This window comes from Hemitrygon akajei, chromosome 8 (genome assembly GCF_048418815.1).
Source record: "Hemitrygon akajei chromosome 8, sHemAka1.3, whole genome shotgun sequence".
Classification (NCBI taxonomy): Eukaryota; Metazoa; Chordata; class Chondrichthyes; order Myliobatiformes; family Dasyatidae; genus Hemitrygon; species Hemitrygon akajei.
In genome coordinates, this window is record NC_133131.1 from 53,069,929 (window position 1) to 53,095,580 (window position 25,652).

The 25,652-nt window shown below is 44.4% G+C and overlaps 1 protein-coding gene across 6 annotated transcripts in view; it reads left to right on the top strand.

Annotated features, from left to right (window-relative positions):
* The window catches only part of LOC140731902 (protein phosphatase PTC7 homolog), a 137,352-nt gene that overhangs the window by 34,540 nt on the left and 77,160 nt on the right, over positions 1-25,652 (top strand). For all 6 annotated transcript variants that reach the window (XR_012099934.1, XR_012099933.1, XR_012099935.1 and 3 more), the window contains one exon: positions 19,908-20,106. Coding sequence is in view for 3 of the 6 variants with exons in the window: in XM_073053866.1 (XP_072909967.1) it covers positions 19,908-20,106 (199 nt within the window). In the remaining 3 variants the exon portion in view is untranslated. The remainder of the gene's footprint in view (positions 1-19,907; positions 20,107-25,652) is intronic.

Sequence of the window (25,652 nt, forward strand, 5' to 3'; positions counted from 1 at the left end):
GGCACTCATCCCCCAATCACTGCAATCACCTCCCCACCATCTCTGCCCAGCCCCCCTGGATCACAGCTTAGAATCAGCGAAGGAGAAGTATGTCGACTGTTCCAGAGACTTAAGACCCGAAAATCTCCAGGCCCAGATGGGGTCTCCCCCTCCTGTCTACGAGCCTGTGCTGATCAGCTGGCTCCCATCTTCACTCAGCTCTTTAATAGCTCTCTGGAGCTGAGTGAGGTTCCGACTTGCTTCAAGCGCTCTACCATCATCCCGGTCCCCAAGAAACCCACCATCACAGGACTGAACGACTACAGACCTGTCGCACTGACATCTGTAGTCATGAAATCCTTTGAACGCTTGGTGTTGAACCACCTGAAGACTCTCACCAGCAGCCTGCTGGATCCCCTGCAGTTTGCCTACTGGGCAAATAGGTCAGTAGGCGATGCAGTCAACCTGGGACTGCACTATATCCTGCAACATCTGGATCGTCCAGGGACCTATGCTCGGATGCTGTTTGTAGATTTCAGTTCGGCATTTAACACCATCGTCCCTCATACCCTCTGCTCCAAATTGTCTCACCTTACTGTGCCACCTGACCTCTGCGATTGGATTTACAGCTTCCTGACCAACAGAAGTCAGCAGGTAAGGATGGGACAGGTCACCTCGGATATTCGAATCACCAACACCGGCGCCCCCCAGGGGTGTGTCCTCTCTCCACTGCTGTTCTCCCTCTACACCAATGACTGCACCTCCTCCAACCCCTATGTGAAGCTTTTGAAGTTTGCAGACGACACTACCGTCATCGGACTCATCCAGAATAGTGATGAGTCTGCATATCGGCAGCAGGTGGACCAACTGGCGCTCTGGCGCAGTCGGAACAATCTGGAGCTGAACACGCTCAAGACAAAGGAGATGATAGTGGATTTCAGGAGACATCCCCCCGCTATGTCTCCCCTCACAGTCCTCAGCAGCCCCGGTGTCCACCGTGGAGAACTTCAGGTTCCTGGGAACCACCATCTCTCAGGATCTGAAGTGGGAGCAGAACATCAGCTCCATCCTGAAGAAGGCCCAGCAGCGGATGTATTTCCTGCGGCTCTTGAGGAAATACGGTCTGCCTCAGGAATTGCTGCTGCAGTTCTACATTGCAGTCATTGAGTCTGTCCTGTGCACCTCCATCATTGTGTGGTTTGGAGCCGCCACCAAGCAGGATAGAACCAGACTACAGCGCACAGTGAGGACTGCCGAGCGCATCATTGGAGCCTCCCTGCCCTCTATTGTGGACCTGTACTCTTCCAGGTTGAAGAAGAGGGCGGGGAACATCATAAAGGACTCCTCCCATCCTGCGCACGGACTGTTTGATCTGCTTCCATCTGGTAGGTGCTTCAGATCCCTCCAGACTAAGACTAATAGGCATTGGAAAAGTTTTTTCCCTACTGCGGTCACTTTGCTGAACAGTTAACTGCCGGTTAACTGTCGGCTAACTATTACTTGGATTGCACTACCTGTATGTATAATCTATATTTTCATTTATATTTCTCATTATTATTGTTATGAGCAGAGAGACAACATCTGCCGGAAGTAAATTCCTTGTATGTGCATAGGTACTTGGCGATTAAAGTCTGATTCTGATTCTGATTTATTGAGATCAGACAGCATCTGTGAAGAAGAACCAATCAAACTTTTGGATTAGTTACCTTTACTTTTCAGATGGAAGTTCATTGGCTGAAACATCAATTTTTGTTTTTCTCTTTCCACTTTTGCTGCCTTACTTGCTGAGTGTATCTGGTGCATTTGCTTGCATTGTACAGTGGAGCGCTCTCTTCAGTTACCTGATGAATTAACTGTAGAACTTTGGCCAGGAGCAGATGTCATCAGGTGGTGCCCAACCTTCATAGTGTTTCAACCCTTAACCATTACACTCTCCAGTTGGTGGGTCAGCGGCAGTGGCCAAGTCACTACCCATCTGCTCCTGACTTCCAGCTCAACTCCTCTTTGGCCTGCACCATATCCAGCAAGAGGCTCTTTCTATTTCCTCCCCCTTCCTGTGAGCTGCTTGGTTCTTGCTCTTTTCATCTTGGCCCAATGCAGACAGCAAACTCTATGCTGACATTGTTGGGATGTCTCTACAGCTGATGTCCACAGGGAATAGCCATACCTGCCATCCTTTGTCCCTGCACTCCTGGACTATTTCAGGGCCTTCTTCTCACGTGCTTCCTTGCATCCTACCTCCCATGGTAACATGAGCTCCACCAGGATGACTTTCTTGAATTCAGTGGACTGTAGTATGTTGTCTGCTTGAAGTGTGGTTTGCATCATAGTTGTGTATCATGTTTCCAGCATTTAAAATGTTGCTTTTATATTTGGATGATAGTAAAAAAAAAGCTCAATTATTGATCAAGCCACCCATTGACTTTTAAGTGTTGTTTTTTGAAGACGATCTCCAAATGGACTCTATCCTTCGTTATAGTAAACAAAACATCCATTTCGTGACAAATTACATTAAGTAAGATACTGTTATAGTGAATGTTTTTTAAATAAATGTTTGCTAACCAGGGAAGAGCTGGCATGGTTTTATCAAAATACAATAAAGTTGCAGAAAGACGAATATTATTATGCATAATTCCTCTTGTAATAAAGGCCAATGTATCATTTGCCTTCTGTATCTCATGTTGGCTTTAAGTAAATTGAGTACAAGTAGTCATAATTTTCTTTGAGTATCGAATCTTCTCATTCCCACTCCATTAAAAAAAACTCAGCATTTATTTGCTCCCCAGTGGATGACATCATGGTTTTCCCATCTTATGTGGTTTCCCACTCATTTAGACTTTAAGAGCATAAGACATAAGAAAAGGATTAGGTTGTTCGGCCATCAAGTCTGCTCTGCCATTCAATTATTGCTGATTTATTATCCCTCTCAACACCATTCCTCTGCCTTCTCCCCGTAACCTTTGATGTTCTTACTAATCAGGTACCTATCAACCTCCATGTTAAACATACTCAATGACTTGCATAGAACATAGAAATCTACAGCACATTACAGGCCCTTTGGCCCACAATGTTGTGCCGACCATGTAACCTACTCTAGAAACTTCCTAGTATTACCCTACTGCATTGCCCTTTATTTTTCTAAGCTCCATGTACCTATCTAAGAGTCTCTTAAAAGGCCCTATTGTATCCATAGCCATTATGTCAATGACTTGGCTTCCATAGCCATTTGAGGCAATGAATTCCACAACAGTTGAAAGTGTGATATTTGGTCCCATCAAGTTATGAATATCTGAATCCAGCCATTAGTCCCTGTCATTCCCTTCTAGACACAGCATATTCACCTCCGATGAATTAGTTTTATTTCCTTTCTTCAATAGCCCATTGTGTTTAATAAAAAAAACTTTCCTTGTAAATCACCTTGTAACCTTGAGGTCATTGGTTGTAGGAACATCTCAGTGATAGGGCAAGTGAGTTTAGTTATCCCCTTTTATTCAAGAGTCTCATGGTTGAAGATTAGTAACTGTTCTTGAACCTCCTGAGGCTCTTGTACCTTCTACCTGATGGCAGCCGCAAGAAGAGAGCATGACCTGGGTGGTAGGGATCTCTGATGATGGATGCTGCTTTCTTATACCAGTGTTTCATGTAGATATGCTCAATAGTTGGCAGGGCTTTACCCACGATGCACTGGACCATATCTATTACCCTCTGTTGGATTTTCTGTTCAACGGGATTGTGTTTCCATAACAGGCCATGATGCAGCTAGTCAATATACTCTCCACTATACTTCTGTAGAAGTATGTCAAAGTTTTGGATTCATGCTGAATCTCCGCAGACTCCTAAGAAAGTAAAGGTGCTGCTGTACTTTCTTTGCAATTGGATGCTTGCTGGGTCTAGGATAGGTCCTCTGAAATAGTAACACTCAGGAATTTAAAACTGCTAGCGCTTTCCACCTCTGGTCCTCTGATGAGGACTTGCTCATGGACCTCTGACTTCACTCTCCTGAAGTCTATAATTAACTCCTTGGTGTGAGCTACTCATAAGAATTCTGCAAACACTGCATAGACCATTACAGCATAGGAACAGGCCCTCTGGCCATGATGTCTGTCCCGACCACAGTGCCAATCCAAGCTAATCGAATCTCCCTGCACATGGTCTATATCACTCATGCTTTGTTGTCTTTCTAACTGTTGAGCAGCTTTATGTGGCATCTTGTCAAGGGCCTTCTGAAAATTTAAGTACACAACATTCCCTGTTTCTCTTTCGTCTATCCTGCTTGATATTTCCTCAAGGAATTCCAACAGATTTGTCAGGCAAGATATTCCCTGAAGGAAACCATGCTGCCTTTGGCCTATTTTATAATGTGCCTCAAAGTACCCAGAAACCTCATCCTTAACAATCGACTCCAACATCGTCCCAATCACTGAGGTCTGTCTAACTGGTCTATAATTTCCCTTTCTTCTGTCTCCCTCCCTTTTGAAGAGTGGAATGAAGTTTGCAATTTTTCAATCATCCAGAGCCATGCCAGAATCTATTGATTCTTGAAAGATCATTGCTAATGCCTCCACAACCTCTTTCAGAACCCTAGGTTGTAGTACGTCTGGTCCAGGTGACTTATATACCTTTTGACCTTTCAGTTTCCAAAGCACCTTCTCCCTAGTAATAGCAACTGCACTCATTTCTGCCCCTGATACTCTCGAACTTTGGCATACTGCTGGAGTCTTCGACAGTGAAAACTGATGTTAAATACTTATTCAGTTTGTCCGCCATTTCCTTGTCCACTGACAACCTCTCCAGTGTCGATTTCCAGTGGTCCAACATCTACTCTTGTCTCTCCTTCATTCTTAACATATCTGGAAAACTTTTGGTATCCTGTTTTAATATTATTGGCTAGCTTATTTTCCTATTTCATTTCTTTCCTCCCCCCCACCCCGCCACCCCGTATCACTTTTTTAGTTGCCTTCTGTTGGGTTTTAAAATTTTCCCAATCCTTTAACTTCCTACTAATCTTTGGCTCTTCTATATACCTTCTCATTTTGCTTTTATGTTGGCTTTGACTTGCCTTGCCAGCCACAGTTGCATCATCCCTCTTTTAGAATACCACTATTTCTTTGGGATGTATATATCTTGTGCCTTTCAAATTGCTACCAGAAACTCCAGCCATTGCTGCTCTGCCATCATCCCTGCTAGTGTCCCCTTCCAATCAACTTTGGCTTGCCCCTGTGTAGTTCCCTTTACTGATTCATCCGATTTTTAGCTTCTGCCTTTCAAATTGCAGGGTGAATGGTATCATATTATGATCACTGTCTCCTAGGGCTTCCTTTACCTTAAGCTCCCTTATTACACAATACCAAATCGGGAATAGCTGAGCCCCTAGTAGGTTTTCAACTCCAAGCTGCTCTTAAAAAGCCATCTTGTATGCAATCTACAAAATCTCTCACTTGGGATCCAGCACCAAACTGATTTGACTAATTGAGCTGCATATTGAAATCTGCTGTAACTATCGTTTGATGTGCCTTTCCTATCTCCTGTTGTAATTTGTAGCCCACGTCCTGGCTACTCTTCGGAGGCCTGTATCTAACTCCCTGTAGGGTCTTTTTACCATTGCAGTTTCTTACCACTACCCACAAGGATTCCACATATTACAATCCTATGTCACCTCTTTCTAAGGATTCTATTTCATATTTTAAAGAACAAAGAACAATACAGCACAGTACAGCAACATACACAAAATGCTGGTGGAACACAGCAGGCCAGGCAGCATCTATAGGCCCCACACACAGTACAGGCCATTCAGCCCACAATGTTGTGCCGACCCTTAACTCCCATATCACCCTCCACCTTAAATCCCTCCATATACCTGTCTAGTAGTCTCTTAAATTTCACTAGTGTATCTGCCTCCACCACTGACTCAGGCAGTGCATTCCATGCACCAACCACTCTCTGAGTTAAAAAAACCTTCCTCTAATATCCCCCTTGAATTTCCCACCCCTTACCTTAAAGCCATGTCCTCTTGTATTGAGCAGTGGTGCCCTGGGGAAGAGGTGCTGGCGGTCCACTCTATCTATTCCTCTTATTATCTTGTACACCTCTATCATGTCTCCTCTCATCCTCCTTCTCTCCAAAGAGTAAAGCCCTAGCTCCCTAAATCTCTGATCATAATCCATACTCTCTAAACCAGGCAGCATTCTGGTAAATCTCCTCAGTACTCTTTCCAATGCTTCCACATCCTTCCTATAGTGAGGCAACCAGAACTGGACACAGTACTCCAAGTGTGGCCTAACCAAAGTTTTATAGAGCTGCATCATTATCCTGTGACTCTTAAACTGTATCCCTCGACTTATGAAAGCTAACATTCCATAAGCTTTCTTAACTACCCTATCTACCTGTGAGGCAACTTTCAGGGATCTGTGGACATGTGCCCCCAGATCCCTCTGCTCTTCTACACTACCAAGTATCCTGCCATTTACTTTGTACTCTGCCTTGGAGTTTGTCCTTCCAAAGTGTACCACCTCACACTTCTCCGGGTTGAACTCCATCTGCCACTTCTGAGCCCACTTCTGCATCCTATCAATGTCTCTCTGCAATCTTCGACAATCCTCTACATTATCCAGAGCACCACCAACCTTTGTGTTGTCTGCAAACTTGCCAACCCACCCTTCTACCCCCACAACCAGGTCGTTAATAAAAATCACGAAAAGTAGAGGTTCCAGAACCGATTCTTCTGGGACACCACTAGACACAACCCTTCAATCCGAATGAACTCCCTCCACCACGACTCTCTGCTTTCTGCAGGCAAGCCAATTCTGAAGCCACCTGGCCAAACTTGGATCCCATGCCTTCTGACTTTCTGAATAAGCCTACTGTGTGGAACCTTGTCAAATGCCTTACTAAAATCCATGTATATCACATCCACTGCACTACCCTCATCTATATGCCTGGTCACCTCCTCAAAGAACTCTATCAGGCTTGTTAGACATGATCTAACCTTCACAAAGCCATGCTGACTGTCCTTGATCAGACCATGATTCTCTAAATGCCCATAGATTCTGTCTCTAAGAATCTTTTCCAACAGCTTTCCCACCACAGATGTAAGGCTCACTGGTCTATAATTACCCGGACTATTCCTACTACCTTTTTTGAACAATGGGACAACATTTGCCTCCCTCCAATCCTCCGGTACCATTCCCGTGGACAACGAGGACATAAAGATCCTGGCCAGAGGCTCAGCAATCTCGTCCCTCACCTCGTGGAGCAGCCTGGAGAATATTCTGTCAGGACCCGGGGACTTATCTGTACTAATGTATCTTAACAACTCCAACACCTCTTCTCCCTTAATATCAACATGCTCCAGAACATCAGCCTCACTCATATTGTCCTCACCGTCATCAAGTTCCCTCTCATTGGTGAATACCGAAGAGAAGTATTCATTGACCTCGCTCACTTTCATAGCCTCCAGGCACCTCTTCCCACTCTCATCTCTAATCGGTCCTACCTTCACTCCTGCCAACCTTTTGTTCTTCACGTGATTGAAGAATGCCTTTGGGTTTTCCTTTACCCTACTTGCCAAGGCCTTCTCATGCCCTCTTCTTGCCCCTTCTTAAGCTCCTTTCTTGCTACCCTATATTCCTCAATAGACTCATCTGATCCTTGCTCCCTAAACTTATGTATGTTGCCTTCTTCCATCTGACTTGATTCTCCACCTCACTTGTCACCCATGGTTCCTTCATCCTACCATTCTTTATCTTCCTCACCGGGACAAATTTATCCCTAACATCCTGCAAGAGATCCCTAAACATCCACCATATGTCCATAGTACATTTCCCTGAAAAAACATCATCCCAATTCACACCCGCAAGTTCTAGCCTTATAGCCTCATAATTTGCCCTTCCCCAATTAAAAATTTTCCTGTGCTCTCTGATTCTATCCTTTTCCATGATCATGCTAAAGGCCAGGGAGTGGTGGTCACTGTCCCCCAGATGCTCATCCACTGAGAGATTTGTGACCTGACCTGGTTTTTTTTTACCTAATACTAGATCTGGTATGGCATTCCCCTAGTCGGTCTGTCAACATACTGTGACAGGAGTCCATCCAGGACGCACTTAACAAACTCTGCCCCATCTAAACCATTGGAACTAATCAGGTGCCAATCAATATTAGGGAGGTTAAAGTCACCCATGATAACAACCCTGTTATTTTTGCACCTTTCCAAAATCTGCCTCCCAATCTGCTCCTCGGTATCTCTGCTGCTACCAGGGGGCCTATAGAATACTCCCAGTGGAGTAACTGCTCCCTTCCTGTTCCTGACTTCTACCTATACTGACTCAAAAGAGGATCCTGCTACATTACCCACCCTTTCTGCAGCTGTAATAGTATCCCTGACCAGTAATGCCACCCCTCCCCCCCTTTTCCCCCTCTCTATCCCTTTTAAAGCACTGAAATCCAGGAATATTGAGAATCCATTCCTGCCCTGGTGCCAGTCAAGTCTCTGTAATGGCCACTACATCATAATTCTAAGTATGTATCCAAGCTCTCAGTTCATCACCTTTGTTCCTGATGCTTCTTGCATTGAAGTACACACATTTTAGCCCTTCTACCTTACTATCTGTACACCCTTTATTCTGCTTCTCTTTCCTCAAAGCCTCTTTATATGCTAGATCTGGCTTTACTCCATGGACTATATTTTCAGCTCTCGCATGACCTTTATCCTCCTCCACCTCAGTATTTGCTCTAACACTCTGGTTCCCCTCCCCCTGCAAATCTAGTTTAAACCCCCCGGAGCAGCACTAGCAAACCTTCCCACAAGGATGATAGTCCCCCTGCAGTTCAGGTGCAACCCATCCCTTCGGAACAGGTCCCACCTTCCCTGGATCAAGGCCCAATTGTCCAGAAACATGAAGCCCTACCTCCTGCACCAACTCCTTAGCCACGTATTTAGCTGCATTATCTTCCTATTTCTGACATCACTAGCACATAGCACGGGTAACAATCCTGCAGGTCCTGTCCTTCAACTTTGCACCTAACCCCCTAAATTTTTTTTGCAGGACCTCCTCCTTCTTCCTACCCACGTCATTAGTCCCTACATGGACCAGGACATCTGGCTGCTCACCCTCCCTCTTGAGAATACTGAGAACTCGATCTGAGATATCGCGGAGCTTGGCACCAGGGAGGCAACAGACCATCCGGGATTCTCGATCTCTTCCACAGAACCTCCTATCTGTCCCCCTAACTATCGAATCCCCTATCACAAAGTACACTGCAGCTGCTGTGGTCAAATCAACACGTACAAACAAGCTGGATGAACTAAGCAGGTTGTGCAGCATCTGTTGAAATGAGCAGTCAACGTTTCGGGCCGAGACCCTTCATCAGGACTGAAGAAGGAGGGGGCAGAGGCCCCATAAAGAAGGTGGGGGGAGAGGGAAGGTGCAGGTGAAAAACCAATCAGAGGAAAGACCAAGGGGTGGGGGAGTGGAAGCAGGGAGGGGAATAGGCAGGAGAGGAGAAGAAAGAATGAAAGGGGAAAGCACTATGGGTAGTAGAAGAAGGTAGAATCATGAGAGAGGTGATGGGCAGTTAGAAGACACAAAGTACAATACAGATGCTGTGGTCAGATCAAGACGTACAAAAAAGCTGGATGAACTCAGCAGGTTGGGCAGCATCTGTTGAAAGAAGCAGTCTATGTTTCGGGTCGAGACCCTTCGTCAGGACTAAAGAAGGAGGGGGCAGGGGCCCTATAAAGAAGACGGAGGGGGGAGGGTGGAAAACCAGTCAGAGGTAAGATCAAGGGGTGGGGGAGGGGATGCACAGGAGAGGTGAAGAAGGAATCTAAGGGGAAAGCACTATGGGTAGTAGAAGAAGGCAGAGTCATGAGAGAGGTGATAGGTAGCTAGAAGAGGAGACAGAGTGAAGGTGGGATGGGGGAAGGGAGAGGGAGGGAATTAATGGAAGTTGGAGAATTCGATGTTCATACCAAGGGGTTGGAGACTACCCAGACGGTATATGAGATGTTGTTTCTCCAACCCAAGTTTGGCCTCATCATGGCAGTAGAGGAGGCCATGTATGGACATATCTGAATGGGAATGTAAAGGAAAGTTGAAGTGAGTGGCAACTGAGAGATCCTGTCGGTTGTGGCAGACAACGGAGGTGCTCCGTTAAAGAGTTGGGACCCAATCTGCGTTGGGTCTCGCCGATGTAGAGGAGGCCGCACCAGGAGCACCGGATGCAATAGATGACCCCAACAGACTCACAAGTGAAGTGTTGCCTCATCTGGAAGGACTGTTTGGGACCCTGAATGGTGGTAAGAGAGGAGGTGTAGGGACAGGTGTAGCACTTATGCTTGCAGGGATAAGTACCAGGTGGGAGATCTGTGGGGAGGGATGTGTGGACTAGGCAGTTGCGGAGGGAACGATTCCTGCGAAAAGCAGAGAGGGGTAGACAAGGAAAGATGTGCTTAGTGGTGGTGGGGTCCTGTTGAAGGTGGCGGAAGTTGCGGAGGATAATATGCTGGATCCGGAGGCTGGTGGGATGGTAGGTGAGGACAAGGGGAACACGGTCCCTGTTGTGGTGACGGGAGGATGGGGTGAAGGCTGAAGTACGGGAAATGGAGGAGATGCGGGTGAGGGCATCATTGATGACGGCAGAAGGGAAACCACGATCCTTAAAGAAAGAGGACATTTGAGATGTCCTGGAACGGAAAGCCTCATCCTTGGAGCAGATGCAGCGGAGACGGAGGAACTGGGAATAGAATAGAATTTTTGCAGTTGGCAGGGTGGGAAGAGGTATAATCAAGGTAGTTGTGGGAGTCAGTGGGTTTATAGAAGATTTCCTTCACATTCCCATTCGGATATGTCCATACATGGCCTCCTCTACTGCCATGATGAGGCCAAACTTCGGTTGGAGGAGCAACACCTCATATACCGTCTGGGTAGTCTCCAGCCCCTTGGTATGAACATTGAATTCTCCAACTTCCGGTAATTCCATCCCTCTCCCTTCCCCCATCCCACTTTCACTCTGCCTCCTCTTCCAGCTGCCTATCACCTCTCTCATGATTCTGCCTTCTTCTACTACCCCTCACATTCCTTCACCTCTCCTGCCTATCCCCATCCTGCTTCCCCTCCCCCACCCCTTGATCTTTCCTCTGATTGGTTTTTCCACCCGCACCTCCCCCCTCCCCCCGCACCTTCCCCCTGCCCCCTCCTTCCTCAGGCCTGACGAAACGTTGACTGCTCATTTCAATGGATGCTACCCGACCTGCTGAATTCATCCAGCTTGTTTGTACATGTTGAATCCCCTATCACTACTGCTCTCCTCTTTTCCCTCCTTCCCTTCTGAGCTGAGGGTCCAGTCTCGGTGCCAGAGATGCAACCACTGCAACTTGTCCCTGCAGTGCAACATCCCCACCAACACTATCCAAAACGGTATACTTATTGTTGATGGAACGGCCACAGGGGTGCTCTGCTCATTCTGTCTATTCCTTTTCCCTCTCCTGACAGTCACCCAGCTACCTGTCTGCTGACTCTTAGGGGTGACTATCTCCCTGTAACTCCTGTTTATTTCTGCCTCTACCTCACAAATGATCCGAAGCTCTAGCTCCAGTTCCAGTTCCCTAACTCGGTTTGTCAGGAGCTGCAGCTGGATGCACCTTTCGCAGGTGTAGTCATCAGGGACAATTGTGCTCACCCTGACTTCCCACATACTGCAAATGGAGCACTTGACTGCCCTAACTGCTGCCCCCATTACCTACTCCTAAGTTAATTAGAGTTATTAAAGGAGCTTACCTGGCCTTAACTCACTGGGAGCAAGCTTGTCCTCAGCCTCTCAAGCCAAAGCCTTCCTACTAACAGCATGCTGCCCCCTCTGCCTACCTGCTTGTTGTTTCAATACAATGTGTATCCTTGGATGTTTAGCTGCCAACTATAACCTTTTAGCCATGACTCAGTGATGCCTACAATGTCATACTGCCATCTCTAACTGCGCTACAAGATCATCTACCTTATTCCATATACTGCATGTGTCCAAATATAACACCTGTATCAGTCCTGTATCAATTTTTTTGTCCTTTTACACTGCAGCTTATTCCACTGACTACAATTTTGTCCTATTATCTGCCTGTCCTCCCTGACAGTCTCACTACATACTGCCTCTGCTTGTAAATCAACAGCCCTACCTCTCTGGTTCCCATCCTCCTGGCAAATTAGTGTAAACCTTCCTCAACTGCTCTGACAAACTTGCCTGTAAGAATATTGGCCCCCTTCGGGTTCAGATGTAACCTGTCCTTTTTGTAAAGGTCATACATTCCCCAGAAGAGATCCAAATGATCAGAAACCTGAAATTCTGCCCCCTGAATGCAGTGTCTCAGCCATGCATTCATCTGCCAAATCGTTCTTTTCTTAACCTTACTGGGGTGTGGCATAGGCAGCAATCCAGAGTTGATTAGTGAAAGAGACACAAGGCTGGAGAAAGGGGAATTGAGCCCTGTATCTCTTTTACCAATCAACTTCCCAGCTCTTTACTTCCTGCTCCCCTCCCGGTTTCACCTGTCACCTTGTGTTTCTCTCTCCCCTCCCCCCACCTTTTAACTCTATTCCTCATCTTTCTTTCTGCAGTCCTGCTGAAGGGTCTCGGCCAGAAACGTCGACTGTACTCTTTAACATAGATGCTGCCTGGCCTGCTGAGTTCCTCCAGCATTTTGTGGACGTTGCAGTTGAGTTGGTGGTAAGAAAGGCAATGCAATGTTAGTATTTGTTTCAAGAGGATTGGAATATAAGAGCAAGGATGTGATGCTAAGGTTTTATAATGTATTGGTCAGACCACACTTGGAGTATTGTGACTAGTTTTGGGCACCTTATTGAAGAAGAGATGTGCTGACACTGGAGAGGGTCCAGCGGAGTTTTGTGACAGTGATTGTGGGAATGAAAGGGTTAATGTATGAGGAGTGTTTGATGGTTCTGAGCTTTTACTCACTGGAGTTTAGAAGAAAGAGGGGAATCTCATTGAAACTTATTGAAAGACCTAGATAGAGATAGATTGGATGTGAGAAGGATGTTTCCTATACTAGGACCAGAGTGCTTAGCCCCAGTATGGATATCATCCAATTAGAACAGAGATGAAGGAGGAATTTCTTTAGCCAGAAGGTGGTGATTCTGTGGAATTCATTGCTTTAAACATATGCAATGACTTGGACTCCAGAGCCATGGGTGGCAGAGGGTGATAGGGTCTTGATTAGTCAGGTTGTCAAAACTTCTGGAGGGAAGCAGGAGAATGGGATGAGCGAGATAATAAATCAGCTATGATGGAATTTCGTAATGTAATAAATAAGATGAAGAAAGGAAAGGCAGCAGGTCCTGATGAATTAGTAATAGAACAAATGATCACCCTTGAAGATTATGGAATTGAAAAACCTACTGATTTAATCAATGACATTTATTGGACTGAAATGATACCAGAAGAGATGAAAAATCAGCATTTATCACTCTTCCTAAGAAACCTGGAACAATAGAATATGAATTACATAGGACCATAAGTTTAATGAGTCATATCACCAAGATAATTCTAAGAATTTTGATGACGAGCTAAAAGTAAGATACAAGCTGGAATAGGTAAAGAACAATGTGGTTTTATGAAAGACAAGGGTAGAAGAAACGCGATATTGATGTTAAGGATACTATCAGAACGAGCTATTCAAGTGCAAAATGATTTGTTTGTTTTATCGACTATACCAAAGCATTTGATAAAATGAAACACTTAAGTTATTTGAAATATTACAGGAAGCTCTAGATTTAGATCCGAAAGACCTCCACCTAATCAGAAATCTGTACTGGGAACTGCCGCTGTAAGAATAGATGGAGAAGTGAGTAGGTTTACGAAAATCAAGAGAGGTGTTTGGCAGGGTGTGTTTTCTCCCCCGATTTGTTTAATGTGTACAGTGAAACAATATTACAAAAAATAAGAGACATCTTGGGAATCAAAGTTGGTGCGAAAAACATCAATAATTTCAGGTATGTGTTAATTGCAAGTACAGAGGAAGAACTACAAAACTTAATTGATATAGTTGTTGAAGAAATTGCAAAAAGGCAAAATGTATGGTGATATCCAAAAAAAAGGAGAATCCTATCTACAGGCTGAGAATAAACGGGGAAGATATAAAACAAGTACAGAACGTTTGCTACTTAGGAAGCTGGGTGACATCAGATGGCAGGTGCGACATGGACATCAAAAGAAGAATAAAGGTGGCAAAAGACACCTTTACGAGAATGAAGAATATACTGACCAACACTAAACTAGGCATGACAACCCGCCTCAGAGTACTGAAATGTTATGTTTATCCAGTTATGTTATATGGCTCAGAATGTTGGACAATATCTAGTAACATGAGGAAACGGATTGAAGCAGCAGAGATGTGGTTTTTGAGGAGGATGCAAAGAATATCATGGATGAAATGAATATCTAACGAGGATGTCATGAACAGAGCAAGCACAAAAAGAGAAATAATGTATGAGATCATGAAAAGGCAACGTGACTTCATTGGACATGTGATTAGGAAAGATGAGTTAGAATGCATGGTAATGATGGGAAAGATTGAAGGGAAGAAAGCAAGAGGAAGGCAAAGACAAATGATGATGGAGACAGCAGCCAGAGAACTGAAAATGAATACCAATGAATTGATCCACTTGACCCGAAACAGGAGTGTGTGGGCCATGGCAGTCAAAGCTCAAACTGGGCATGGCACCTAATGATGATGATGATGATGATGGAATGGTAGAGCAGACTTGATAGGCCAAGTGGCCTAATTCTGCTCCTGTGTCTTACGGTCTAAGAGACACCCATCATTTTGATATCAGTGAGTTCCAGAACATCAGCATCCTCCTCCCTGATCTCGGCATCCACCATGTTGTTCTTGGTGAATTGAATTGACTTTATTACTTACATTCTTTATATACATGTTAAAATGTTTATCTTATGTCTCCATCTAAATGTGCAATTTATAGTCATTTATAATAAATACTATGTGCAACAGGATGGTAGCAGCTGGAGCAGTTTGTGACTTGGGTCCCGAATCATCCTTTGGCCCTTTTAACACACCTATCTTTGTAAATGTTCTGAATAGTGGGAAGTCCACAATCTACAGATGCGCTGGTCTGTCTGCATCATTCTCTGCAGAGTCCTGCGATTGAGGGAAGTACAGTTCCCATACCAGGCAGTGATGATGCAGTCAGTCAGGGTGCTCTCAATTGTGCCCCCGTTGAAAGTTCTTACAATCTAGAAACATAGAAAACCTACAGCACGATACAGGCCTTTCGCCCACAATGCTGTGCTGAACATGTACTTACTTTAGGAATTACCTAGGGTTACCCATAGCCCTCTATTTTTCTAAGCTCCATGTACCTATCCAGGAGACTTTTAAAAGGCCCCATTGTATCTGCCTCCACCACCATTGCCGGCAGCCCATTCCACACACTCCCCACTCTCTGCGTTTAAAAACTTATCCCTGACATCTCTTCTGTACCTACTTCCAAGCACCTTAAACTGTGCCCTCTCGTGCTAGCCATTTCAGCCCTGGGAAAAAGCCTCTGACTATCCATATGATAAATGCCGTTCATCATCTTGTATACCTCTATCAGGTCACCTCTCGTCCTCCGTTGCTCCAAGGGGAAAAGGCTTAGTTCACTCAACCTATTGTCATAAGGCATGCTGCCCAGTCCAGGCAACATCCTTGTAAATCTCCTCTGCACCCATTCTGTAGTTTCCACATCCTTCCTGTAGTGAAGTGACCAGAACTGAGCACAGTACTCCAAGTGGGGTCTGACCAGAGTCCTGTATAGCTGTAACATTACCTTTCAACTCTGAAACTCAATCGCACAGTTGATGAAGGGCAATGGACCGTATGCCTTCTTAACCACAGAGTCAACCTGCGCAGCTGCTTTGAGTGTCCTATGGACTCTGACCCCAAGATCCCTCTGATCCTCTACACTGCCAAGAGTCTTGCCATTAATATCTTTAACTTCTCACTTTGGCAGTGTGTGATACCTAGCTGCTTTCACATAGGCTTCAGTTATACCGGTGCCCAAGAAGAGCATGGTGATCTGCCTAAATGACTATTGTCCAATTGCACTTACATCTACAGTGTTTTGAGAGGTTGGTGATGAAACATATCAACACCTGCTTGAGAGGTGACTTGGATCTGTTCCAATTTGCCTATTGGGGAGCACTAATTAATAAACACCAAGACCTTGGCCTCAATACACACTTGTGCATTTGGATTCTGGATTCCTTCACTTGTAAACCCCAGCTAGTTCAGATTGACAAAAACATCTCCTTCACTATCTCCATCACCATAGATGCACTACAGAGCCATGTGCTTAGTCCCCTGCTCTACTTGCTTTACACCTATGACTATGTGGCTAAGCTTGGCTCCAATACTATATTCAAGTATACTATACACTGGTATGGGCTGTATCAAAGATGGTGATGGATCAGCATACAAGAGGGAGGTTGAAAATTTGCCTGAGTGGTGTCATAACAACAACCTCTCACTCAATGCCAGCAAGCCAAGGAATTGATTGTAGAAGTCAGGAGAGAGCAGCTGGAGGTCCATGAGCTAGTCCTCATCAAAGGATCAGAGGTGGATAGGGTTAGCAACTTTAAATTCCTGGGTGTTACTATTTATAAGGACCTGTCCTGGACCCAGCATGTAAATGCAATTATGAAGAAAGCATGACAGTAGAGATTCAACATGACAACAAAAACTTTTGACAAACTTCTATAGATGTGTTGTGGAGAGTGTATTGACTGGCTGCATTGTGACTTGGTATGGAAACACCAATATCTTTGAATGGAAAATATTTCTTACTCCTTGAACAGGACCCACTAAGGAGCACCAGACCATTGTCTCCCACACCATTACCAACCTCATTAACTCCAGGGATCTCCCATACACTGCTAGCAACCTCATAGTTCCCTCACCCTGCATCTCCTGTTTCTACCTCCTACCCAAGATCCACAAACCTGCCTGTCCAGATAGACCCATTGTTTCTGCTTGTTCACGGCCCACTGAACTTATATCTGCATACCTTGACTGTTTTAAACCCCCCCCACCCCCCCAGTTCAGTCCCTTCCTACCACATCAGTGACACTTCACACACTCTTGATCTTTTCAGTGATTTCAAGTTCCCTGGCCCTGATCATCTTACTTTCGCTATGGATGTCCAGTCCCTATACATTTCCATCCCCCACTAGGAAGGCCTCAAAGCTCTCCATTTCTTTCTGAACGCCAGACCCAACAAATTCTTCTCCACAACCACTTTCCTCCATCTGGCAGAACTGGTCCTCCCTCTCAGTAGTTTCTCCTTCAGCTCCTCACTCTTCCTTCATACAAAAGGTGTAGTCATGGGCACTCGCATGGGTCCTCACTATGCCTTTCTTTTTGCGGCTACGTGGAACAGTCTATGTTTCAAGCCTACAATGGTATCACTCCCCAACATTTCCTATGCTACACTGATGACTGCATTAGTGCTGCTTCCTGCACCCATGCAGAGCACATCGGCTTCATCAACTTTGCTTCTAACTTCCACCCTACCCTCAAGTATACTCGGTCCTTTTCCGAAACCTCCCTCCCTTTTCTCAATATCTCTCTCTCTCTTTATTTCTGGAAATAGCTTATCCACTGATGTCTTTTATACATTCACTGACTCTCACAGCTACCTAGACTATATCTCTTCCGAGCCCCTATTTCTTGTAAAAATGCTATCCTCTTCTCTCAATTCCTCTGTCTCTGCTCCAACTGCTCTCAGGATGAGGCTTTTCATTCCAGAGCTAAGGAGATGTTCTCCCCCTTCAAAGAAAGGGGCGTCCCTTCCTCCACCATCAATGCTGACCTCACCTGCATTTCTTCCATTTCATGCACATCTGCCCTCACCCCATCCTTCCACCACCTCACCAGGGAAAGGGCTCCTCTTCTCCTCACCTATCACCCCACCAGCCTCTGCGTCCAGCACATAATTCTTTGTATCTTCTGCCATTTCCAATGGGATCCCACCCCCAAACACATTTCCCCCCCCCCCCCCCCCGCCCCCCACTCTCTGCTTTCCGCAGGGATTGCTTCTTACGTGACTCTCTGGTCCATTCGTTCCTCCCCACTGGTCTCCCTCCTGGCACTTATCCTTGCAAGCGGAACAAGTGCTAGATCTGCCCCTACGTCACCTCCCTCATTACCATTCAAGACCCAAAACAGTCCTTCCAGGTGAGGTGACACTTCACTTGTGAGCCTGTTGGGGCCATCTACTACATCTTGTGCTCTCGGTGGACATAGATTGGGAGACCGCTTTGCCAAGCACCTACCAGAAAAAGTGAGATCTCCCAGTGGCCACCTATTTTAATTCCACTTCCCGTTTCCATTCCAACCTATCAGTCCATGGGCTCCTCGACGGCTGTGATGAAGCTATACTCTGGTTGGAGGAGCAACACCTTATATTCTGTCTGAGTAGCCTCCAACCTGATGGCATGAACATCGATTTCTTGAGCTTCTAGTAATGCCCCCTCCATCCCCTTTTCCTCATTCCCAATTTCCCATTTCCCTCTCTCACCTTACCACCTTACCGGCCTATCACCTCCCTCTGGTTTTCCTTCCCCTTACCTTTCTTCCATGGCCTTCTGTCCTCTCCTGCCAGATTCCCCCTCTTCAGCCCTTTATCTCATCAATCGACTTCCTAGCTCTTTACTTCACCCCTCCTTGCAGTTTCACCTATCACTTACTACCTTGCATTTCTCTCTCCCCTCCTCCCACCTTCTTAACTCTTGACTTCTCATCTTTTTCCTCCCATCCTGATGAAAGGTCTCGGCCAAAACATCGACTTTTACTCTTTTCTGAGTACTCATGTTCTGCTTGGTCTGCTGAGTTCCTCTAGCATTTTGTGTGTGTCGCCTGCAAAAGGTAGTGGATTTGGCCTAGTACATCTAGGGTAAAGCCCTCCTGTTGACTGAGCATATCTACATGAAACGCTGTCATAGGAAAGCATCATCAGGGATCCTCATCACTCAGGCCATGCTCTTTTGCTACTGCCATCAGTTAGAAGGTACAAGAGCCTCAGGACTTGTACCACCAGGTTCACAAACAGTTACTGCCCCTCAACCATCAGGCTCTTGGACAAAAGGGGATAACTACACTCACTTGCCCATCCATTGAGATGTTCCCAAGACCAAAAATCTCACTTTAAGGACTCCTTTTCTTGTTATTTCATGTTCTCATTATTTATTGTTATTTATTTATATTTGTATTTGCCCTGTTGTCTTCTGCACTGTACTTGATCTTTCTCAGATCCTGTTATAGTTGCAGTTCTACAGATTTGCCTGTCTGCAGGCAAGTGAATCTCAGGTGTACTTTGATAGTAAAATTTACTTTGAACTTTAACCTGGTAGTGCAGTAGTTATCATGATGCTATTATACTTGACGTGTCAAGAGTTTAGAGTTCACTTCTGACATCATCTGTAGGGAGTCTTTACATCCTCCCTATGGAATGTGTGCATTTTCTCTGGGTGCTCCCACAGTCCAAAGTCCCAGTTAGTAGATTAATTGGTCATTGTAAATTGTCCCGTGATTAGGCTAGGGTTAAATTGGGGTTTGCTGGGCAGTGTGGCTCAAAGGGCAGGAAGGGTCTATTCCACATTATATTTCAATAAGATAAAAATAAATAAACTTTAAGGTTTGATGCAGTCCATGGAATTATCTTTCAGAGTGAATCTCATTTCTTTACACAAACATTAACCTTTTTTTATTGCTATTATATGAAGCCATGTTCAATATCCAGTTTTTTTTCCGTTGTTGATTTGCAACAGTTATTTAAAAAAAAAAGTATTTCATGCAGCATTAAGCGTTACGTACCAAAAGCTGTGCTATTCAAGTCAAACTGATGATACTCCTATTAATTTGTTCACAGGTAGCAGTACTGCTTGTCTTGTAATTCTGGACAGAGAGAAACGCTGTTTATACACAGCTAATTTGGGAGATTCTGGCTTTCTGATAGTGCGCGATGGGAGGATCATACATAGATCAGATGAGCAGCAGCATTACTTCAACACTCCCTTTCAGCTAGCAATCCCACCCCCTGAGGCTCAGGATTCAATTCTCAATGACAGGTAAGAGGAATGGGTATATTAGCAGTACAACAATACATGGAATGCTTTGCCCTGCGGTATCATGTACTCAGCTGTGCTCAGAATGATTGTCATGCAATCTGTGTTTCCATTTCCAGTTTCAGTTACATTCTTAATTACCTGTTCCAGAGACACTGGTCTTTATACACATACTGTATATTTAATGGCACTAAGGCAAATATTGTGCTTGTTTGTAAATTCAGAATTATTAATCCGTTTTAAAAATAATATATAGGCAAGCCAATAAAAGACATGATCTGGATATGAATAATGAGATTAATGGGAAAACTGGTCAGATAGATGGAGTGGACTGAAGGGCTTGCTGCCATACTGTATGACTCTATAACTCTATGCCATAGAGCCATAGAACACTACAGTGCACAGAAAGACCCTTTGGCCCATCTAGTCCATGCTGACTATTAATCTGTGGAGACTCATTGACCTGCATCCAGACCATAGCCTTCCATACCCCTTCCATCCATGTACCTATCCAAATTTTTCTTAATTGTTGAAATTGAAATTGCATCCACCACTTGTGTTGGTAGCTTATTCCACACTCTCACCACCTCTGATTGAAGAAGTTTCTCCTCATATAATTTCCTTAAGATTTTCACTGTTCACCCTTAACCCGTTTACCTATAGTTGTAGTCTCACCCAGCCTCAGAGGAAAAAGCCTGCTTGCATTTACCCTATTTATACCTTTCATAATTTTTTTTTACCTCTATCAAATCTCCCTTTATTCTTTTCTGCTCTAGGGAATAAAACCTAGCCAATTCAAGTCCTGGCAATGTCCTTATAATTTTTTTCTGAGCTCTTGCAATCTTATAGCCATCTTTCCTGTAGGTAGGTGCATAAAACCACACACAGTGATTCATATTAGCCCTCACCAATGTGTTGTATGACTTCAACATAACATCTGTACTCAATACTTTGATGTGCCAAAACTTTCTATATGAACCTACGTACCTGCGACATCACTTTCAAGGAAATATGAGTGTGTATTCCCAGAACCCTGTATTCTACCTCACTACTCAGTACCCTACTGCTCACTGTGTAAAATCTACCTAATTTGTCATCCCATGGTGAATACCTCAAACTTGTCTATTGTTAAATACCTTATGCCATTTTTCAGCCAGTTTTTCCAGCTGATCCTGATCCCACTGCGAGCTTTAATAGTCTTTGTCACAGTTTACTACACCTCCAATCTTGGTGTCATCTTCAAATTTGCTTATCTAGTTAACCATGTTATTATCCAGATCATTGATATAGATGACAAACAACAACAGACCCCACATTAATCCCTCTGACAGGCCTTCAGTTAGAGAGGCAACCACCTACTACGTCTGTCTGGCTTCTCCTATGATGCAAATGTCTAATCCAGTTTACTATCTCATCTTGAATGCCAAACAACTGAACCTTCTTGACCAACCTCCTAGGCAGAACCTTGTTAAAGGTCCTGTTGACAACATCCACTGCTTGGCTGCCTTCAACTTCCATTGTAACTTCCTTGAAAAGCTCATATGATTGGTTACATATAACCTACCACACAAAAAGTTAATTGACTATCCCTAATCAGTATTTATCTATCCAAATATTTATATATCTGGTCTCTGAGAATACCTTCCAATAATTTACCCACTACTAGTGTCAGGCACACTGGTTTATAATTTCCTGGCTTATTCTTAGAGCCTTTCTTAAACAACAGAACGACTTAGCTATCCTCCAATCCTACCTATGGTTAACAACATTTTAAATATCACTGCTAGAGCCCCTGCAATTTCTGCACTAGCTGGAGGGAACACCTTGTCAGCACTGGGGAATTATCTGCTTAATTTGCCTCAAGTGGCAAACACCTCCTCCTCTGTAACCTCTTTTCGGTCCATGACTTCACTGCTGCATTGCCTCACTTCTATAGACTCTGTGCAATAAAGGTGCAAAAAATCCATTTCAGATCTTCCCCATCTCTTTCAGCTACATGTAGATGACCACTCTGATCTTCCAGAAGACCAATTTTGTTCATTGCTATCCTTTTGCTCTAAATATATCTGTTGGAGCCTTGTCTGCTAGAGCAACCTCATGCATTCTTTAGCACCGCCCCCCCCCCCCCCCCAATTTCCTCCTTAAGTGTTCTCTTGCATTTCTATACTATTCAAGTACCTCATTTGCTCCTTCCTGACTATACCTGCTATGCACCTCCTTTTCCTCAATATCTCTTGAAACTCAAGGTTCTCTAAACCTCTTACTCTTGCCTTTTATTAAGACCATAAGATATAGGAGCAGAAGTAGGCCATTCGGCCTATCGATTCTGCTCTCCCATTCAGTCATGGGCTGATCCAATTCTTCCAGTAATCCCCCCTCCACTGTCTTCTCCCCATACCCTTTGATGCCCTGGCTAATCAAGAACCTATCTATCTCTGCCTTAAACACACTCAATGACTTGGCCTCCTCAGCTCTCAAGAGAACAAATTCCACAGATTTACCACCCACTGACTAAAGTAATTTCTCAACATCTCAGTTCTAAAAGAACATCCCTCAATCCTGAAGTCGTGCCCTCTTGTCCTAGAATCCCCTGATAGGAGCATACTAATTGTACTCTCAAAATGCTACTTTTGAAGGCCTCCCACCTGCCAGTACACCTATGCCAGAAAACAACCTGTCCCAATGCACACTTGCCAGATCCTTTCTGATACCATCACAATTGGCCTTTTTACAAATTAGAAACTCAACCCAAGTACCAGACCTTCCTTCTCCATAACCATCTTGAAACTAATGGCATTATGCGAAGTGATCCCCTACACAAACTTCTGTCACCTGCTCTATCTCATTCTCTAATAAGAGCTCTGATGTCACATTTAACAAGCTCTGCTCCATCCAGTCCTTTTTACAGTTTGGGTGGTCCAGTCAATTATGTGGAAGGTTAAAAATCACTTAATATCACAACCTTATTTTTCTTGCAATAGTGTACGATCTATTTACAAATTTGTTCTAAATCCTACAGACTGTTAGTTGCTCTTTAAAATAATCCCATTTACGTGGTCATCCCTTTCTTATTCCTCAGTTCCCCATATAGCCTTAGTAGGTTAGCTCTCCAGTCTGTCCTGGCTAGTGCTGCCACTCCTTCCCCCTTTAACCGATCCTGCTCTATCATGTCTGAAACAAAGGAACCCAAGAGATAAATATCATCATTAGTGTTCTGTATCTCACAGTTTCTCTTATCTGTCTCTCATTTATTGGTACAAATGTTGACCACAGCATCCCATTTAAAAATGTTGTGGACTTGATCCATGATGTCTCTGATAATGGCACCTGGAGGCAACATTTTTGGCTACGGAACCTCCTGTCTTCTAATCAATGAATCCCCTATCACTATAGCTCGCCTCTTCCAACCCCCCCCCACCCAGCTCCTTTCTGAGCCACACTCAGTGCCAGAGATTTGACCATTGTGGCTTTCCTCTGCTAGGTCATCTCAACACCCCCCCCCCCCCCCCCCCAAATCAGTCTATAAAGTGATATACTTGTTGAGGGGTAAGGCCACAGGAGTATTCTGAATAGGCTTCTTCTTAAGCTTATCACCTCTGCTGGGGAATAGTCCGCTGACAGCAGCTTGCCAGAATCCTCTGTCTTGGGCCAGTCTTTCAAGTTCTTTCCAGATATGGCCCATCTTCTTGGTGAATCCTTCCTCTCCCAGGGGTGAGGTCTCTGGAGCTTCTGTAGGCCTTTCTGTAGCTCTGGGTCTTTATGGAACAGGGTTGCAAGCCCCATGCCCAAACCGCTGCCTCTCGCAGCCTGATATCTATCCCCTTTCCTCCTGTTGATGGCCACCCAGCTACCTGTGTCCTACACCTTGGTTGTAACTACCTCCCTGTATGCCCAGTCATTCAACCTCTTAAATGATCATCCAGTTCCAGCTCCAGGTCTGATTCACTGTCTGAATGAAGCTGTAGCTGGATACACTGGAGGTCTCCCTGCCTTCCCACATCCCACAAGAGGAGCATTCCACTACCCTAACAGGTATCCCCACTGTAACTGTACAATAAGAAAGAGAGAAATATAAAACAAAAAAAATTTACCTCTTGCTGAACACTCGTTATTGAACTTTCTACTGCACACAAAAGTTTTGTATTTTAGGCTAACAATTTAGTAGAAATTACGGCCAATATTTTGCTCTTGTGGCTCTGTTCCCACACTAGGGTCTTTGCCATAGCATGTTTTGCAACATTCTACTGATTTCTTCCATAATCCGCTTAATTTCTCTCCTGCAATCTTCTTGAAGTTGACACCTTTAGCTAAGTGGTCAATATTCCTAAGTGAACTTAACTAGAGACAGAAACTTGTACTAATTTGATGACTTTCAGGAATGATGTCTTTTGGCAAGCATTTTAGCTTTGGTGTTTAGAAACATAGAAAACCTACAGCACAATACAGGCCCTTCGGCCCACATAGCTGTGCCAAACATGCCCTTACCTTAAAACTACCTAGGCTTATCCATAGCCCTCTAATTTTCTAAGCTCCATGTATCCATCTAGGAGTCTCTTAAAAGACCCTTTTGTTTCTGCCTCCACCACTGCCACTGACAGCCCATTCCACACACTCACCACTCTCTGCATAAAAAAACGTACTCCTGACATCTCCTCTGTACCTACTTGGACTAAAGGGACAAGATTGGCTGTTGAGAAACACTGTACTGTAGATACTGGGATAAGGAGTAAGAAAAGAAACTGTTGGAGGAGCTCAGTAGGTCAAGCGGCATTTGGAGAGACAAAGGGATAGTTGACGTTTAGGATGAAGACCCTGCATTAAGCGTCGGCATGGACTAGAAGGGCCGAGATGGCCTGTTTCTGTGCTGTAATGGTTATATTAAATTTTGGGGTTTGAGCTGGTAGATTGAAGAGTGTTGTCATCTGATTTTAAATAAAGTCTTTTAAAGAAATGGAAAATGTTGAAAGTGTGGAGTTTGGAACCATAGTGATTTATTTTGCACTGAGTCAAATTGAGATTTGGTGCATCTGTTAGGGAGAAAAGATATGGTGATGGTGTGGGGTATCTGTGGAGACAAGTATCTGGAATGGGAGAATGTTCATGTGGAGTCTTAAAAACAAATGTAAACCAGTGATTTCAAATGGGAGGCTGTGTTATAAATTCTGATGAGGTTCATGGATCCATGAAGGAATGTATCCCTTCCCCCTCTTGAACTGAATTCTCTCAAGCTAATCAAAAGCAAAAAATTTGAAGTTTGCAATTAGTTAGATTCTTCAGTGTCCTATTGCTAACACTTAATTATCCTCCTAGTGTAGGAAGAATTATAGATTTTACTTCTTCCAAAGTGTGTGCATCTAGATTCACAGTTCAGAGTTGGCTCTTAGTATCTGGGATATTTTGCCTGTGTGTGCCATTGACTGTGTTTTACAACAGAGGCAGTTTTATTATCACCAATGTCAACTTTATTATTATTGACATCATATCACAAATGATATAAAATTTTGGTTTGAGGCAGCAGAGCAGTGCAAAAAAATAAAAAAATGCTGTAA